This window comes from Puntigrus tetrazona, chromosome 6, assembly GCF_018831695.1.
Source record: "Puntigrus tetrazona isolate hp1 chromosome 6, ASM1883169v1, whole genome shotgun sequence".
In the NCBI taxonomy this organism is placed as follows: domain Eukaryota; kingdom Metazoa; phylum Chordata; class Actinopteri; order Cypriniformes; family Cyprinidae; genus Puntigrus; species Puntigrus tetrazona.
Genome location: NC_056704.1, coordinates 21,400,282 through 21,419,722, shown reverse-complemented (window position 1 = coordinate 21,419,722; position 19,441 = coordinate 21,400,282). Strand labels below are relative to the sequence as shown.

General features: G+C 39.8%; 1 protein-coding gene across 11 annotated transcripts in view; it reads left to right on the top strand.

Annotated features, from left to right (window-relative positions):
- Nucleotides 1–19,441, top strand: part of foxp1b (forkhead box P1b) — a 529,351-nt gene that overhangs the window by 505,413 nt on the left and 4,497 nt on the right. For 10 of the 11 annotated variants that reach the window (XM_043241990.1, XM_043241986.1, XM_043241985.1 and 7 more), the window contains 9 exons: nucleotides 625–732; nucleotides 5,791–5,878; nucleotides 7,180–7,263; nucleotides 10,447–10,651; nucleotides 11,429–11,505; nucleotides 12,227–12,328; nucleotides 14,414–14,535; nucleotides 15,661–15,730; nucleotides 16,253–16,419. In XM_043241990.1, coding sequence (XP_043097925.1) covers nucleotides 625–732; nucleotides 5,791–5,878; nucleotides 7,180–7,263; nucleotides 10,447–10,651; nucleotides 11,429–11,505; nucleotides 12,227–12,328; nucleotides 14,414–14,535; nucleotides 15,661–15,730; nucleotides 16,253–16,419 — 1,023 coding nt within the window. The remainder of the gene's footprint in view (nucleotides 1–624; nucleotides 733–5,790; nucleotides 5,879–7,179; nucleotides 7,264–10,446; nucleotides 10,652–11,428; nucleotides 11,506–12,226; nucleotides 12,329–14,413; nucleotides 14,536–15,660; nucleotides 15,731–16,252; nucleotides 16,420–19,441) is intronic. The other variant, XM_043241991.1, reaches the window with a different exon arrangement.

Sequence of the window (19,441 nt, the reverse complement as noted above, 5' to 3'; positions counted from 1 at the left end):
GTTCATATGAAAGCGTGTTGCACTGAGCTGTTGACGACCCTGTGCAAGCGGATAAATTGATAACAGGTGGGGTGTGTTTACTGTTTGCGCTTGGCGGGAGCAGGCCAGATGGATTTGGGAGCTTCCTGTTGTGGGAAACACTTGTTGCTCCAGGTGGACTGCAGGGGCCACGGTTCAGTGGTCAGGGCTAAAGGACGTGCTGTCTCTTCGAGCCTCGTGCTGCCCTGATCAAAGCATTCCTCTCTGCGCATCAGAGGAGACCCATAATTGGCTATTGATTGGCCAGCTCATGCACTGTGATAGGCTGACAACTCCAACTATGCTGAAAGCAGAGATCACATGGTTGCACTGATCACACACTTCCTGTAGAAGTCAGTGGTCATGTGAGAGTCAGTGCAGTGTCAATAAAACAACACGCTGCAATGGTTTTTTTGTGCTGAAGGGGAAGGTTTCTTTATTAGTTGTCATATTTTAGTGGATAAGCCATTAATATTACATCAAGCAGTATTATAGAGATTAATTACTCTTTAGCCTCTCTCATGAAAGTCCAATGATGCGTGAATATGTTGTGTATCAAATATTTGCCGCCTTGATATCACACTAATGTGTCTTTTCTTCATATAGATCAACGTTGGATGATCATTCTCCTCACAGTCACCCTCTCTACGGTCACGGCGTCTGCAAATGGCCAGGATGTGAAGCTGTGTTTGAAGACTTTCAGTCATTCCTGAAGTAAGTATCTTACCCACACCCACACTTGGAATTTAAAAAGTCAAAGAATGTTTACCGATTTCCTTTTTAAAGTACTCTTTGGGAATCGGATATGGAATTGTAATTTGGAACCAAATTCAAATTATTCTAATTAGACAACATAGAGTTCACCCTGTTAGACTATTAAGATTACCAGCAGGATAAAATTCCCAGTTGGGACTAAGAACCAATACGAATCAAAACACCCTGTAGGAATTTCGGAATATCCAGTTGGATGTTATTTGATTCTTAAAGGATTTCTATTTGATCCCATTGGGATTCTTAAGAACTATGTGCTATTAAGGATCCTAATCTTTTAATTTCAAATTAGAATCTTTTTTGATTATTATGTTGAAATCCTGTGAGAAAATTTGCATTCGCATCTGTTGGGATTATTTCTGTCCATGTAAAACCCCAAAAGAATTTCTTGCTAAATGTTTCACTAACATTTTGCATGATCTTTCATATATATATATATATATATATATATATATATATATATATATATATATATATATATATAAAAAACTAGTGCCCAATTACAGTATTTATTCATTCCCTTTCCTGGTCTTTTTTTTCCTCTCTCTGTGTGGGCTGGGTTCTGGACGTGGGTGTGCGGTGTGCTGCTCTTTGCCTGCTCTCTGTGGTGTGGTTTTCCTCAGGGTTCTGTGCTGCCTGCGATAACTGCAGTCCCCATGGTGATTACTGACACTTTGTCCCAAAACAAACACGTGGGGATGTTTATCTACGGTGGCCCACATTCTGAGAGTACAGCGGGTTTGCCCTTGTCTGCCTTTTTACAGACAAGAAATAGAGATCTTCTAGTTCTTTCCCTTTCTCTCCCTGAGTCCGAGTCTCTCCTTGCTTTTAGTTCTATTTTTTAATTTTTTTTATTGTACATATAGTGGAGAACTGCAGCAGTCTGCATTCGATCTGCATCACCAACACAAACACCACACTGGTTTTTAAAGCATGTACACACGGACTGTTGCATTGGTTTTATCTGGAACCAGTGTCTGTTCACCTGCCTACTGTGTATCAGCTCAACTGAATCAAGCCTGACCCGTCCATGCTGTTAAAGTCCAGTCTATTCTGGCCAACACACACTCCCAAAATAACACCTAAACCCAAGATCAGGCTAAAGGTGCACGTTTTTCACCGCATTCATCCTGATCCCTGCTCTGAGGAAGACCTGGTCTCACTTAATCTCCACTATGTGTGTGTTTGTGATGAGATGATGAAAACATGTGCAGTGTGGCAGCAGATCAGTGAATGTGTGTCAGGCTGGATTAGTCCCACTCTAAACAAGATATGACATTGTTCCATTATCCCAAGTTCAAACTAAAACAAGCCAGACTAAAAGACCCACAAGCCAAGACCAAAAAGAAGAAAACGTGGGGTAAGCAGAACCACAGCTGCACTCCGACCAGTTTTTTCAGTCTTGTGTATCTGTCTGTTTTTCTATCATTATTATTTTCCACCTCTGTTTCTCTCAGGGTTGTAGCTCATGGGCTTCTCTTGCCAGTTTATTTGAAGCCATTTTTAAAACCAGCCCAGGCTGTGTAAACACTTTTGCAGATGATAACATTATCTGTCTCCAATCTGTGTTTACCTGTGGAGGAAAATGTAAAGACGTGCATTCGCTCTGACCTCCGAGAGCTTAGAAAGAACGTTTGCTGCCCTGGAGTTTCTAAACTGCGGATCTGTTACGGTATGTTTTTGGATTGTGGTTCACATCGTTGCCTTTTTTCTATTGGCCAAAACCATGATTCATCATTTGCTTATTGAAATAAGAGAAATTAGCATTTCAGAGCTGAAAACGAGCTCAAGAGCGAGAGAGAAGTGCTTTCTTTAAGTACACTCTGCAGTGTTTACACAAGTGTTTTTATCATGGCAACATCTTGTTTACTTTTCTTGTCTGCCCTAAACTGCTTGGAACATGTTGAGAAAACATTTGGAGACTCTCTACAAAGCCGCTTTTGTAAAAAGCGAGGCTGGGTGAGAGTTCAGCTGGCAGGCTGAAGGTGTTAACCGTCCATGCGCTAAACATTCCCACATGTACATCCTCCACCCGACGGGCCCAAAGAACCATAAACAGAAATCAGGGAGTAAATTAGCTGGATGATAAGAGTTTTCTGGGTAGCTAAAGACGGGCGCCTGGGGCGACGTGGCGAGGAACAGTGAGAGATGCGCACTAACGTCACATGGATCTCCGCAGGCCGAGCCAAAGGCAACAACTGATGACGTGCAGTGGTGTTGTTTTAAACCATACGGATATTTATTATGTCTTTAAAGGAAAACATCTCATACCTAGTCGTGCGGGATGATAACATTTCCAATAAATAAAAAGGGAAGCGGTGATAAACCGATGTGTGTGTTTCCAATGGGACAGGAAGGTTTAAAGAACAGTTTAGGTCGCTTTTACGAGAGGTCAAGGGCATCCACGACCTGGGGTATTTGGAAGGTCAAACTCAGTAGTGATGCCATCTAGTAGCACTACGATATCCTGTGTGTGAGTTTCGGAATTTATCTTAACTTTGCAAATTGTGATTTGCATACAGTTTCTACTGTATTAGTCTTAGAACTGGTTTTTTGCTTACGGTTACCATTCGCAAACACGTGCGTTTTATTTCCCATCCTGGAAAGTGTTTACCCATCAAAGACAAGCAGTATGAGTAAATAAAATCAGTAGATAAGCATAATTCTTTTACGTAATGTGAGAAGATAAGGAAAAACAGACGGATGTTTAGCTATTGAAACAGCTGCCCGTGTTTGGGAATAAACAATGGTTCGTCCAGCCGTCCCTATAATAGAAAGACCTATCAGGGCGTCAGCCTGCCAGAGCATCATTAAAACCTGGGCTAAAGGACAGCTAGCTTCAGTGATATGTAAAATGCTGACTGTTTAAGTAATGTCTATTTAACTTGTTTTATTGTGGCCATTTACATTAGGGGCTGTCATCCTGCCAGAAAGCTTTTAAACAGCCTTCGTTTGAAGTCCAGAAAGTGACACATGCCAGCGCTCATAGTCTCTCCCGACGTCAATTCTGCCGTTCTCCGGAGCTCCTCTTGTCCAGACACTCTTCCGAGAGGCTGCATTAAGGGCCATTTGAATATTTCATTTCCTATTAATTATGCACTGTGACTCTACATGTCATTAGAAGGAACGGAGGAGAGGACGGGGAAAAAAGAGAAACGTCCACTGTAACAAAGGATGAAAAGAGGTAGCGGGGGCTCGCGGGGTGCCGCGAACTACGAATTCCAAAGCATGTCACGTCCAGCCGCGTTCATTGAAAATGCGAGACGCCCTGTACCTATTTTATCTCTCCACAAATGAAAACTGGGTGGTTGTTTTGAAATGTTTACATGATCCCTCTTCAACCTTCCCTGACTTCAAAAGCAGCTTGTTTTTAGTTGATTAATGTTGGAAGCCAGAACAGACGCAATATAGTTTTAAACAAGGTGTGGATTTAGCGTGGCCATGTTAAAACACTCGCCGTCCCTAATCCTTGTGTTATTTTTAACGAAGCGATCAATTCAGAATGTCTTTAAAGGTGTGTTCCCGCTGTGTCAACGATCAAAAAGACACGTGGTATTTATGTGCTCATTCTGAAGGAAAACAGAGTCCGTTTTGACGCACGTTTAGATCATTTCCCTTTCAAGGTTGAGTGCTCCACTTCCGAAGTCAAAATCGCTCTCCGTCACGAGTGTTGTCGAGTGTGTTTTCCCCGCACGTATTTTCAGCCGCGCTCGTATGTTGTCTTTATTCTTAATAATGGCGCCGCTGCCATCATGTCACGCCACCTCGCCAAATTTATTAGGCCATCAACATCAGTTCTGGCTCCCCTTGTCTCGGCCCCTGTTCAGGTCCGGGCACGACACTTTGATTTGCGGCCGAGGACAGTAAACGTGCATTTGGGAAGACGAGCACGTGGAAAACTCTACTGTTCCGTTCCACCAGCCTCTGCCTGGTGACAGTGACCTACATGGTCAGCGAAGATGCGATATAATTTATGATATATATAATATATTGGATCCATTAGCGGGCATAATGAAGTAGTGAAATGAAAGGGTATTTGTGAAATCAGTTCAAACATCCTGCACGGATTATGATTAAATGATTAATGAAATGCCCCTGCATAAGCATTTTCAAACCATAATTCATGCGAGGGCTGATAAAAATCCTCCAATCATATTTCCTTCACTCGTGAGTCTTATCTCCACCATTTTATATAAATCACCACAAAAAAAGGAAGAGGTAAAAAAAAAAAGAAAGCTTGGCCCAGCTTTGCAGAGGCCAGCTACTTATTTAGATTAGTTATAAACGTGCGGGGGAGAAAAAAAAGGTCTTGGCTGTATAAAATAATCATGCATAATTATATTCATAATTCAAGTTTATGACAGATTCCATCTCTTTTCTCCTTGTTGTCCTTTGCCTTTTTCCTCCTGGCTTCATTTGAGTTCTCTTAATCTAGATGACATAATTAACTGCAGAATCCACCAAAAATAAGAAGAATCCATTTAATTTTAAAAGCTGGGAGGGTTTGCGGAGCACACGTCTGCCGATTTACAATATCGTTTATTCACCTGAGCTTGGCGAGGTGCTTCTCTCCTCTGCTCAACTTCATTTCTGTAGGTTTGCGTGGAAACGGGCAGTTCATGAATTATGCATGAGGCGTGTAAAGAGCGCTTCTATTTCCGGTAATGCAGAGATCTTGTTAGAACACTCTTCATTTGTGTTTGGGGAATTTGATATTTGTGGATGTGTGGACAGTAGCTTTATTTACTTTTTATCATTTTAGTATGCGTTTTCAGGCCATTTTCACTTTTCCAATATGGAGAAATAAATGACTGCCGTGCAGAATGTGCAGATAATGTAATTCAATATTTTACCATGAAAGTTTTATCAAATGTTTAATAGATGGCTGTAAAATATGGTACTAAAATGAAGACTGCTCTCTCTCTCTCTCTCTCTCTCTCTCTCTCTCTCTCTCTCTCTCTCTCTCTCTCCCTCTCTCTCTCTCTCTCTCTCTCTCTATAGACATCTGAATAATGAACATGCCTTGGATGACAGGAGCACGGCGCAGTGCAGGGTACAGATGCAAGTAGTTCAACAGCTGGAACTGCAGGTAACATCTCATTTCTCCTCCTCCATCTCCTTTTCTGGCTTTTTCAAAAGTTTGCTTCTACTCCCTTTTTCTCCCTCTCTCTGTCTCCCTCCCTCTCGCTCATTTGCTCTCAAGTAGCAGCTCAGAGATAGGGGAGGGAGGGATAAAAATGAAATTATTTTGTACATTTGTGAGTAACCAGTCATTAAAAATGTGTTATGTTCGCATGACAGCCAGGCAAAGATATATGGAGTGCCCTGGGGCTAACTCCACAAGATAATTACATTTCCAATTTTACTGGGTTTTAAAGTCGTTTATGACTTTTAACTATTTGGCACCACAATAAAACACTTTGTGAAAGAATCCAGGCATACCAACAATGGTGGGTGAGCTACCAGTTATTTCAGTGAATTGATTGACTCATTTTGTTTATTGTATTGTATTGCTTGTTAATACACATTAATCAATGAATGGCATCACAGAGATTGGGATGTACAGAAAATGAATTGGACGTTTTGGTTTTAGGAGGAGAAGGGAGAAGGATTAGAAAGTGTTGGAGTTATTGTGCAGTGGTTAACACATTGGTGCTCATGCAGGCTCTTTGAGGTCAAATTCAGCTCAGTATTTTTCAGCAATATTTTCATCTCTTAATGCATGCAACACCTTTATTCATGCTAGAAAAATTCACCCCAGGCATCAAACTGCAATAATCCTTCTCTATCAGCATGCTCATCTGTCCATACATTAGCCATGTATGTACTATCTGAAATGTTTGATGGTACAAATAAAATTAGTGTTTTATGTCATGACCGCAATAAAGTCTTTACATTTTTCTTAATGCTACGCCAAAACAGAGCGAAAGGGCCGCTATAGCAGCTAAGAGGAGCAGAACTGGACTGCATTGTCCCCAAATAATCCTAAGTGGATCTTAGAGATCATTGCTGCCAATGCTGTTTAGGCTTACAGTGTTTTGGGGCACTGCAGTCCAGATCAGTGTGTGTGGAGGTCAGAGAGGTCCTCTAATGTTTAATGTGGATTCACTGTGACTGAAGTAACCATGACTGAAGGCTAGAGCTTGTGTGCTCATTTTTAGTGGCTAATATACCCTTAGGGTTGTGTTTCTGTATCAAGTGTAAAGGTCACAATCTGAGTACATGTATGTCAAGAATAATCATATGTTTGTCAGATGTCCTTCACAATGGGTTATTTAGTTTACTGATATGAAAGAGAATGTTACACTAAAATCCAGTTAAAAAGGTCAGAATCTGTTCTCATTTAAATTATCATTTGTATGACTTTTTTTTCTGTTTTTCTCATTAAAGTTAGCGAAAGACAAAGAGCGTCTTCAAGCAATGATGACTCATCTTCATGTCAAGTCTACAGAGCCCAAACCCGCCCCACAGCCAGTGAGTATAGCACTCTTGACATCTCAGCATCTTGACTCATGTCCCAATTTACATACTGTCTGTAAATAGCATATGAGATTAAATTTAGTGTACACCAATTGATGGTATGTTGAAAATAGCTTAGATTATATGCTGTATTTTCTCTGGTGGATTTTTGGAGTGTGCAAACCTTGCATGCTTTGGTGTTATAATTTACAATTGCATTTGCAAATACAATTACATTAATAAAAAAAAGTTTGAAATCCCAAAATTTCTGTAGTTCTAATACTTACATACTTTATATATACACACACACAAACAGATATATATACAGATATAGATAATTAATTTATTTATCTTTATTGGATGGACCACGTTGCACCTCTTATTTCAGAGTTTCCACCATTGTTTGAAAATGTTTTGGGTTATATCTTAAAAAGTTAAAAACATATCCCATAAAACATTTTAATGGAGAACACATGTTCACAAAGCATTACAAAAGTTACAATTGATCATTGATCAGCCACATTTTCTCCTTTCTTCAGTTTGCGAAGCACTCTGATCATTTATTCACTGCTCAGGGGCCCCGTGGTGCTCAGGAGCCCAGAGACGGTGTCCTGGGACGGCGGGTGACAATAGTTCATACAATGGAGCTTTGCCTCTGTCACACGCTGATTGTTTGGATTAGCATTTGTACAGAGGTATCTGACACGGCTACGCTTGTGTATGAAAATTGGTCTCAGATACTGATAGTGTTGTTAGCCTGCTACCTCTCCCCACGGGACTGAGGGAAAGCAGCCTGTAATGGAGAGGAAGACCCTTACGTAAATAAATACTTTTTTTTGGTGAGGTGTACTGTATGCTTTAGTATTAGAAGCCTTTATTTAATTTTACAATAACTTCAAAATAATTAGAATATATAGCGTAGACCACAATGAAATCTTAGCTGAAATGTTTTTAAAGATTCCGTTTAGTGACGTTTTACTCAACAGCATTGTTGTAATAAAAGCCTTGACATTTATTTTGCAAATTTGGTCATTTACTTGGCTGATGTTGGAATGGGTGTTTAGTTTTAAATTCACGTTTTTACTCATAAACAAATTAGATGTTTGCGGTCTGATATTCTGCTCATTAATCTTGCCCCAGTAACATTCATATTTATCAACAGCTCATTTTAAAAGAGATTTCGCCTCAGGCCACATTGTTTATGTGTTTGTGCGTGCACATGTGCGTCCACGAGTTTATGAACGAAGGTGTCACTAAGCGTTCTCATCAGCAATCTGACCTTTTTATTGTCCATAATTAAACTGCAGATTTATTTTTTCTTGTTGTTGTTGTTTGTTAAGCTTTTTTTAGCAGCTTGTCTCCTGTTTTCCACGGCAGCTTGGCAAGTCAAAGCCAGTATAATTAGATCACCAATTACCATTTAAATTTTTTCCGTCTGAAGTCTCATTTTGCGTATGTACTGGAGAGCACCCAAATGGTACAGGAAAACAAAAGGAGTGCCATTATAGAGGCTACTCGCTGTTTGTTCATGAGGCATATGGATAACAAAGCTTGCTGGTATGCACAGATTTCGAATATATGTCCATACTATCCAAAACCTCTGGCCTCTTTTGTCTTATAACTAACTATTCATTTGTATTTTTGTTTAGCAAGATAAGTTGAAAGTGAATGACAAACAATTCATTTGCCTTCTTGATAAAAATAATAATAATAAAACTAATTAAAAAAAACTATATTGTAATTCCTCTTAACCTATCATTTTAAAAAATATTATTATTTATAACATAGCATGGCATCATAACAGGTACTATATGGTGTATTTTAGCACAACTGGATCTGTTTGTTGACCAATCGGCATCTAAGACCAGAATTATCTGTTTTATAACATAAATTTATAACACAGAGAGAAACCAATTAGCCCCACAAAAAAGCAAAGAAGGTTGGATAGACATGAAGACAATGACATGTCAAGGATGAAGCTTCTGTCAGCCCTCAAATTTCTTTATTATGTACCTGTCTATCAAACAGAGCATCTGTATGGTAATGACCGTTAATAGGGTGTGTGGTAATTGCGTGGCTTGCGACGTATCCGCGTGGCGGGGGGTTAGATGTTAAACACTGTCTGTTGGTTTTCACTCGCCTCGTCGCCGTCTGCACTGTCAGCGGCACCATTATAGAGCAAAATTAGACATCTGATACCTCCAAAGCAATTGACAGCCTTGACATTTTATTAATTTGCTCACCCAATCTGTGGGCGATTGTGGCGCACGATGGAAAACCCACCTCCGCGTGCCCTCTCGTTGTTTTTTTTTTTTTCTTTGCCCCCCTGTTTGTCCTTGCATTCATCGCAAGTCTCCCTTGTCGTAGACTGCAATCCAAGTCATGTTTAATTTGGTAACAAGGCCTCCTTTGGCAAATTAGCAATTAGAACAATTTGGTGAGGGGAAATATGTATATGTGTCATTAGCTTTTTTTTTTTCTCATCTCCTACAAATTAATAGCAGGGGCATCGGGTCAGACTCGCATTTTCCACTCCAGTAGAAGAGGAAATGTGACACTGACGACTCAACGTAGCTGCTGGAAGCGAGATTGCACCTTAACTAACCCGCTGATTAATTAGTTTACCTTATAGCCATTATTACTAGCCCCCCACCTCGTGCCACTTGATAAGGGAGGAAGAAAGTGTTTCTCTGAAAACTATTTCTCCAGAAGAACCATCTTACGCCAAACCATCGGGCTGATGAGGGTCATTCAGATGTGACGTTTAATCGTAGTATCACCCCTGTAAGTAGCCACTAATTAGGGTCCTTACAATACAATTTGAGGCTGTAATTAGTGTAGATTGACCTCTCTCTGTCTGCGGCTTATTAGGAGCCTCTTAGGGCTCGGTGAGAAACTCATTCCATCAGCCAGCAAGACTGCTACTGCCGCCCGAGAGCAAAGAGAGCGAGCAAAGCATTCTGGGAGCACGCCAGCAGACCAAACAAAGAGGCGACCAGGGGGATGTACGCTATTTGCTCGCAGAATGATGGACGCAGAAAGCGAAAGCATGGTGTTTACAAATATTTACAAACCAACATGCCACCAATGCTCCTCTGCGGTGCAAAGATTGATTGGATGGTGTGTTAACAATTAGCATCCGCAGGCATCAGCCGTGACTAACAATGCTGTGGCCTGTTTTCTTTCTGTTCTTTTCAGCTCAACCTGGTTTCTAACGTCACCCTGTCCAAGACGGCTCCAGAGGCCTCGCCGCCCCTCAGCTTACCCCAGACGCCCACCACCCCGACAGCCCCCCTCACGCCGCTCTCACAAACCCACTCTGTTATCACCCCCACCAGCCTGCACAGTGTTGGTCCCATGCGCAGACGCTACTCGGACAAGTACAACATGCCCATATCTCCAGGTACAGACTGACTGTTCCGAAGCTTTATTGTGACGTACGCACTACATTATCATGTATTGTCATTAGGATCAGTGGGTACATCGTACGAAAATATGTGCATTTTATAAATATAGATATAGATATACATTTTTTTTATTATTAATGATTATTTACATTATTTAATAGCTATATTAGATGTATTATTTATCCAGAGAAATATACTCATTTTAGGATCATAATGTTTTTTTTTTATTAATTTTCATTGCAATTAAACACATTTTTTCCCAACAATCCTACATGTCTGGATGTTCTTTCTTTTTTTATTATTTTATTTGGTAACACTTTATTTTACTGCTACAGTTGCTTATTAATTTGCATACTACTAGAATATTAGCCATTTATTAGTGCTAATTAAGCACATATTAATGCCTTTTACTGCTCGACCTTATTTTACATCCCTACTTTTACCCAATACCTAAACTCAACAACTACCTTACTATTAATAAGCAGCAAATGAAGAATTTGAGTGAAAAGTCAGTTATTAGTTGACAAGTGTTACCTATTCTAAAGTGTTACCTTTTCATTTTGCAGTATTCATTATTCCCACATTTTGTATTACTGTATTTTAATATTGTCATTCAATTATTTGTAAAAATAAATAAATATAATTATTATAATAATTGCTGCTATGATGTATAAATACTTTATAAAACATCATTTTAAGTCGCATATCATTTCATGTAATGTATTGCTGAGTGTGAGCAGGTTTTAATATTTGTGTTTGGTGTTTGTGAACAGATATTGTCCAGAACAAAGAGTTCTACATGAATGCTGAAGTACGACCTCCTTTCACGTATGCTTCGCTAATACGACAGGTAATAAAGCAGCCACATTTGCATCATATATTTAACCCACCTACTGCATTGTAATCGAACATCTACACTTTGGATTTTGCAAATGTGTATCAGTATGTTTGCAGAATAAATATTCAACGTTAACAAACTTCTTTAAAGTCAAGCCCCTAAACCCCCTCCACCACAGCCGTTAAATTTCAGATGCAATTTAACATCAGAGCTCAAGATTAGCCATCTGCAAATGAGCGTGAGAGCACTTGCTGTTCATAGAGGGGGCAAAAAAGCCCATATATAACAATTGCTTTTGATTAAGTATTACAGCCAATGTGATTATTACGGAATTCATTTCACACAACAGTAGGAACGGGGGCGTCTTTGAGATGCCCAGTCAATTATCAGGCCTGAACCGGTAATCTGTGATCACACGGCATTAATCTGGGCCCGGGATAATTGCAGCTTTATAATCTGGCTATATAATTCTTTTTTTTCTTGTTCTGGTCGTTTAGCGGAAAAGGATGTACTCAAATTGGCACATTTGCATAAGGAAGCGTTCAGTAAACAAAGTAGCTCCTATTTGAGAACGGAAAAGCGTGGAGCTGTTTTACATGCACCCTCAGATCAACTTAACTTGACATACCATGTGCATCTTTGTTTTTGCTCCAGGTTTGAACGGAAATGGAACTGCTTTTTGCTTATCAGCATTTGTGTGTGTGTGTGTGTGTGTGTGTGTGTATTTTTCCAGGCAATACTAGAGTCTCCAGAAAAACAGCTAACACTAAACGAGATCTACAACTGGTTCACGCGAATGTTTGCATATTTCAGACGCAATGCAGCAACGTGGAAGGTGATCTCACATTTCCTGTTTGATTTTTTCTTGCTTTCACTAATATGTAATGAATTTGACAGAATTTTAAAATAATAATAAAATGAAGTAGCAACGTGAAAACCAAAAACCTGATTGTTGAAGATGCATGCAGGAACTATTGGGTTCACAATAACTCCTGGCAATAGAAAAGCACCACCATTATTCATTGCGCACCTCTCTTATTGAACCACCCAGACTTCCTTCATGACAAACATATATGAGTAAAGAAAATACAGTGAGATCCAAAAGTCTGACTACATTATATATCTGGGATTTAAAATCTACAGCAGTTTAAGCTTTAAATGAAGTTTAAGAACAAGATACATGGGAAAAAATAAAGAGTAGACGGTTTCAAAGTAACTAATCAAATTAAATCAAATGTGACAGTTAAGTTCTTGCTTTCAGAATGAAATTCATGTTTTTTTTACATATTTGTCATTCAAATATAATGCTTCAGTTAAAAACGTAATGAATCATGCAAAACAGAAATACTAGTGTTCTCAGACTTTTAGACGCCACTTTATAATTTAGGTCTTTAAACAAATAACTACTGACAAATATATTTCTGTTCCCAGATATTAAGATATCATAACGTAATGAACGTAAAAAAAAAAAAAAACACCAAAGATACAAACAAAATCCATGTAAAAATTGGTGTAATTGAAGCTATTTCGCCCAAATGAGATTTAGTCAACAAGTTCAAATTACACAGAGAAAGTATGCATTTTTCCCCCAGCTATGATTTATTTCACTTAATGGTCCTTAGAAGTTTTTGGAAGAGACCCTCTCTTCATTTGGATTTATTTTGAAAGTGTTTTTACGTTTTTTCTGGAAGAATTTCAACCTCTTTAAGGGGAAATCTGGTCATTTGAGTAGGATGTTTTCCCCTGGCAGAGTTTGTTGAGCATTGGCATTTAACTCAAGCGTTTTCAGTTTCCGTTTTTGAAGTGAGGCAGAAAATGATGAACTATCTGTGACTTTTACCAGAGCTGAATGATAAAGCACCAGAGTGACAACACCCACACAGGCCTCCATCAATCAATGAGGGCTTTATTTACTAAATATCACCCGCATGTTGTACAAATGGCCTGATGAAAGGGTAATTTATAAGAACGCAACAAGCAAAGCATGTTAGAATTACATCCCTTCCCCTCATTGTTCAGCTGCAGTGCTAAAGTCATAACCGCCAAAGAGTCATGTTTATCAGACTGTTTGTGCAGTCTGGAATTTTGTTGGTAGTCCAAGGTGCTGCTACAACTGGCTCTTGATCAGTGCATTTCTTTGCATAGTGAATGTTTTGAAAAATACTACTCTGCAAAAAATGTAAGAAAAAAATTGTCTTATGCTCACCAAGTCTGTATTTATTTGATCAAAATACAGTAATTGTGAAAAATACTTCTAAACAACTTTTTTTTATTTAAAATCTAAATTTTTACAGTGATGGCAAAATAATTTTGTTTTTCATCATATGCTGATTTGGTGCTCAAGAAACGCACTATTATTATCAATGCTGAAAACAGTATTTTTGTGAAAACAGTAAAACATTTTGGTGAATTTTTGATAAATAGTAAGTTTAAAAGAACAGCATTTATTATTTGAAATAGAAATCTTAATAGTCTTTACTGTCACTTTCAATTTAATGCATCACTGCTGAAAAAAAAAACTATATGTTTCTTTCAGCAGTGGTGTATGTCAAGTGAGATTTAACTTAAAAAGATCTAACAAACACTATGGGGGAAACATGACATACTGTCTGAAAATCAGATATAATATGTTGCTTTTTAGGTTAAATTATCTTATTCCAAACCTGCATAACCTGCAAGCTCTAAATAAACACCATAAACCTCTGAAGTTCTATAATAGGTTTGTGTGATAAATAGACCCCTATTTAAGTCATAATTCTTTTCCTAGCCGCCAAATTTTAAACTTTGTTGATTGTAAATTATGACAAGCGTTTTAATTTATTCTAAATAGAAATGTATACAACTTAATAATGCAAGACAATGTGGGTTCAATGAAAAAATGTGTCTCATAGCCCTTCTTTTTCTCTCACACCAACTGCAGAACGCAGTGCGGCATAACCTTAGTCTTCACAAGTGTTTTGTGCGGGTAGAGAACGTTAAAGGGGCGGTATGGACTGTCGACGAGCTAGAGTTCCAAAAGAGAAGGCCGCAAAAGATCAGCGGGTAGGTGTTCCAGCGCCACCCCGAGCAGCGTGGCTGACCAAACCCGTGTCTCATGGTGTTGATGGATGGGCTCCATGTCATTGTCTCTGTGCTGTGCCGCCCATTGACCCCCTGCTAGCTTTAGTGTGCATCTCTGTGCCCGTATGTGAGTTATGTGCTGGCTGTGTGCACCGTAACCCCTAGTCGCTTGTGCTTATCCATTCATTCATTTCATATCCTCTTCTCTATCACTGTCTGTCTGTCTGTCTGTCTGTCTTGCTACATCCGAATCTGGCTGCTTGCTGCCCCTCTCCCCCATCCCAGGGTGCCGTGCGCACCAATCTCTCCCTGCATAAATGCTTTGTAAGAGTTGAGGATGACTTTGGGTCCTTTTGGACCGTAGACGACGAAGAGTTTAAACGCGGCCGCCACATACAACGAGGTCGCCCCAGGAAGCATGCGGCCGACGAAAGCTGTGATGAGCTGCTTGTACAGTAAGCACCTCCCTCTGCCCCGCCCCCTTCCTGCATGCTCCGCCTCTGTGTGCTCGCTCATCCTTTATGTAGCCTTTCATATCTTACGTTTCGTCATTTCTGTTTTTCATAATATATGAAATGGCTCATGTGAGTGTCCTGAGATTGTATAATAATATGTGACGTTAAAAATAAAAAACTAATTCACATAAACTCTGTTCCAAAACTTAGCAAGCTTCCTTGTTATCTATGGCCTGGAGAAGATACTGCTAGTTCTTAAGCCTTATTAACTTGTTTTTATTAACTTTTAAATATTGTGATTCGCCATGTAGATGGAAGGTTTAAATCATGGCTTTATAACTCTTTAACAAATACTTGTAAAAAAGAATGCGAAACGATTTCGATAAATAGGCAAAAAGCAATCTTAGAAGGCAGCGTTGTTATTGGGAGTGAAGTTGGCAAGTAGGCAGCTAGTTTTGGGGCAGAGCTCTGGTGTTAAACAGCTTTTGATAGTTTAGTGCCGTTTATTGATTTTACTATTGAGCTTCATTGGAAATCAGATTGTACTCTAAATACTGACTTCAGTGTAAAATCAATCTGCTCAGTAGACCGGTGACAGTTTGACTCATTTGTGTAATGCACTGAATGTGTGTTTGTATTGTTGTCTCTACAGCAGTCCAGCTCTCGTAAAGAACATCCATACCACTTTGGGATATGGTCCCGCTCTTTCTGCAGCCTTCCAGGTAAAATCCAAATCTTGCAGCATCCAATCCTCATCCATTTATTTATTCATCTCTTCAGTTTCTGCCCACATCCAGTCATTGTCTGCACAATATAGTGTTATTTTGTGCACAGTTGATAAAGAATAGCAATAAAGCTTGCTAGAAACTAATACTAATTTAGCTGGCTTATAAGGTGACAGTCTTGCGTGACACAACTTCCATTTCCATGATGCCCTTGTGGTGCTATGAGGATGCAAATATAAGTAATTACCAAGTACACTGTCTGCATTCTTTTCATCTACCTACCTTTTTTGTGTAAAAACGGTCTAAAAACTATTACTTATTTTTTCTGGCTAAATTCACTTGAACACACATCATGTCATCGTTAGGACATTTAAATCGCCTAAATGGGTCCTAAAAGGAATTGAAGTGTGCCGATGAATAAAATGATTATTTATTTTGGACGAGCGAAAGGCCACTGAACATTCCTAATGTTTTGTAGGAATTGGTCTCACGGAGTTCATCTCTTCTATTCTGTTTTAGGCTTCAATGGCAGAGAACAACATACCTCTATACACTACCGCTTCCATCGGAAGTCCCACTCTTAACTCGCTTGCCAGCGCCATCCGAGAGGAAATGAATGGGGCCATGGACCACGGGAACAGCAACGGTAGTGACAGCAGCCCTGGACGCTCGCCCCTGCCAGCTATGTGAGTGGCTCACGTCCCACCTTCGTAATGTGTGTGTGACTGAGATAAGGCGCGAGGTAAAGGAAGATGTCCAGGAATCATTAGGCTCACGAGCGTCGCGCGGCTTAGGTGGTAGACATTTTTCACCAGGTCACTAGGAGTTGAAAATAAGTCTCGGAACGCACAGTAGGGTTCGATGTACATTACAGCAGATGTTTAGCCAACCGTGAAATTATATAGAAAACTGCAGTTTACAGAGGAAGCAGGAATTGTGAATGCAGTCTTAGAAGGAAACCCCACCTTTGGCGGGGTTTCTACGTTGGGGGAGCTCGTAAAGCAAATAGTGTCTCTCCGTGTTATTTCGAGAAGTTGTTTCTAAACTCGCTTTTATTACAGGTCAATAGTGTGCTGCGCACTACGCCGAGTTCCTCCCTAATTATTGCCTCCATTTTGTTTAAATATTTACAAAAGCGGTGAATAGAAGATGACAGAACTGGCCTCCTTTTTCCATCCAGACAAGACTCGCAGCACGTCCGAAAACTCTGCGAGCCGCCGAGAGTAAAACAACGAAGGGAGGGGAGGGGGGTCGTAATTAGCCTCGACGAAAGCGCTCCAAGATTTCCATGTAGCTGAGCTGCGGTCGGGGCTGGAAACCACAGCTCCCCATACACTTGTTGTATGGGAGGGACCGCCGTGTTGTTTGAAGCTTAAAATAATACGGTGCAGACAACATGGTTTCCAGATGTCGGAGGACAGAATGGTGATTTGTTGCTCGGCGAGATTTATTGCAGTTTCTGTGAAATATCAGCAAATCGTTTCTTTTCAAAAAAGCAGTGCAGTAATGAACTCGTGAAGATGTGGCTGAGAGAAGTGCTAATGGCAGATAACATAGCTGCAGGCCTGCCCCGTCCGCAGGATGCAGAGAGACAGGATGGGTGTGCTTGCTCTGAGGCGTCTGCCTCTCACCTCTCCAGGCATTTGCCGACTTAAAGAACTCAAAAGCAAAGATGTTGCCCCAAACACGAGCCGTGCGAAGTGTGAGAATATACGAGCATACATAAAACATTAACATAAAACTCACTGAGCTTTATTAAGTTAACTAGATTTTTATGGATCATGTTATCAAGGGCATCTCGCTTTTAGTTTTGTGAATCATTTTTTCACTACAATTTTGTCACCTATAGATGAGACAATGAGACAAGGAAAGCTTATTATTGTCAAATGTTCAAGCTGAAATTAGATGGGTGGATTATATATATATTTAACCTTTCAATGCAACAATTAAAATATCAAATAAGCATGTATGTATTTGTTTAAATATCAAATAAGCATGTATTATTTGTTTACATTTATCTGGAACAAAAAAATATATATATATATATATATATATATATATATATATATATATATATATATATATATATATGATTATAGACATGGTACCATTGTAAAATATATATTTTAAAATTGTATTAAAAACTGTAACATGATGGTATTGTCACCATGATATAACCACAGTACTTTTTTTTGTAAAACATTAACCTTTTTTTCCGAACATAATTTTTTTATTACTTTTAGATGCACATGCAAAAACAAAACAAAACACCATTTTCTTTTGTTTCTTTTCAAGTCACATTTTATGAGTTATTCTGAACTGTGCAATTAAATGTCAACTATTAAAATGATTACATAGTATTGCCGGTCCAAGTATATAATTATTTCTGTCTTAACATGCCACTAGGTAAACCATGCCTGTAATTATGAGGTAAACACCCGAGTACATTGTTAACATAAGCGTTATATACTGGTTTTATTGTTTCTGCTTCAGAGTCACAATTAATAACATCTAACAATTGGGCTTCCATTGCGTCTGCACCTGTACGTATTGTTGCAGATGCCTGCAATCAGATGCTTCAGTCCTAATTACAATGAAGGCTAAAGCAGAGTGCAGCTCAGTTGCATATTAATAACAATTTCATGTTTGCCCTCCAGCTAGAGATTGAGAACCGGAGGCCATGGGATACATGGAGACGCTTTGATCTAAAACCGATAGAATGGCGAGAGTTTTCTTATTATTCACGCACAAAATATGATAACTCATTAGCATGGCTGCTTTCCTAACAATCGTGAAGAGAGTAGAGAATAAGAAAAATAGATATTGTGGCTAATTACATTTGCCAAACATGTCTTAGCGAAAACCTATAGTTTGCCATGTGAGACTAATTAACTTAAAGGCTCTGCCACAGCTGCTTCTAATGTTTGTCCTTTTATTCCTTTCGGTTTTGGTCGTCTTCCCCGGTCGAGTCAGCGCTCGCTCATTGGCTCTGTATTTCTGCAGTGTTTCTGTAATGAGAAATTTGGCAGATCTCATCTCTGTGGACAATCCTGTGCCCAGACTGTGGGCCGAGGTTCATGTTTTGCCTTGTTTACAACTGACAGCGTTATTATTCTTGTAAGGGCTCTGTTTCTTATCACAGCCGTTTGTGTTGGGCCCCGTCGTCAGCGCCTCCCTCCTTCCCCTCTCGTCTCGCGCGCCTCCCCGCCACTGCTTTTCTTCCCCTTATTGACACTTTGGTTAGAAGTCGCATTAATTTTGCGTGTATTTAAAGCGTACGCCGTGCTGTCTGGTCGCTGTGTTGTGCGGCTGTATTTTTTTTTTTGCACGCTTGAAGTTGATTAATGACGGAACCTTGCGCAGGGTCGTCCTCTAGAGACCCGCCTCACAGGTTGTGCATGTTAACGAGCGAGAAGAGGAGCGCGCGGAGCGGCACTGATCCGACGCCACCGGGAAGCTGACAGGCCGTCCGCTCGCTCGCCGCAGTCCATTCTCTCGTCGCCACGTCGCACGTTGTTAATCTCCCTCATTTATCAATTCAAAGTGAAAACCCTGTTGTCAGGCCAGCTGTGGAAAATAAAGCCGGCAGGTATCCCGGTGCTGGAAGAACTGAAAGGGAAGTGGAGTTATCAGGAGCGCTGCTGTGCCGCCTCTGTTAGTCTTTCATTATAGAAACAGCTGGTCGTTACACTAGTCCTTTTTATTTTT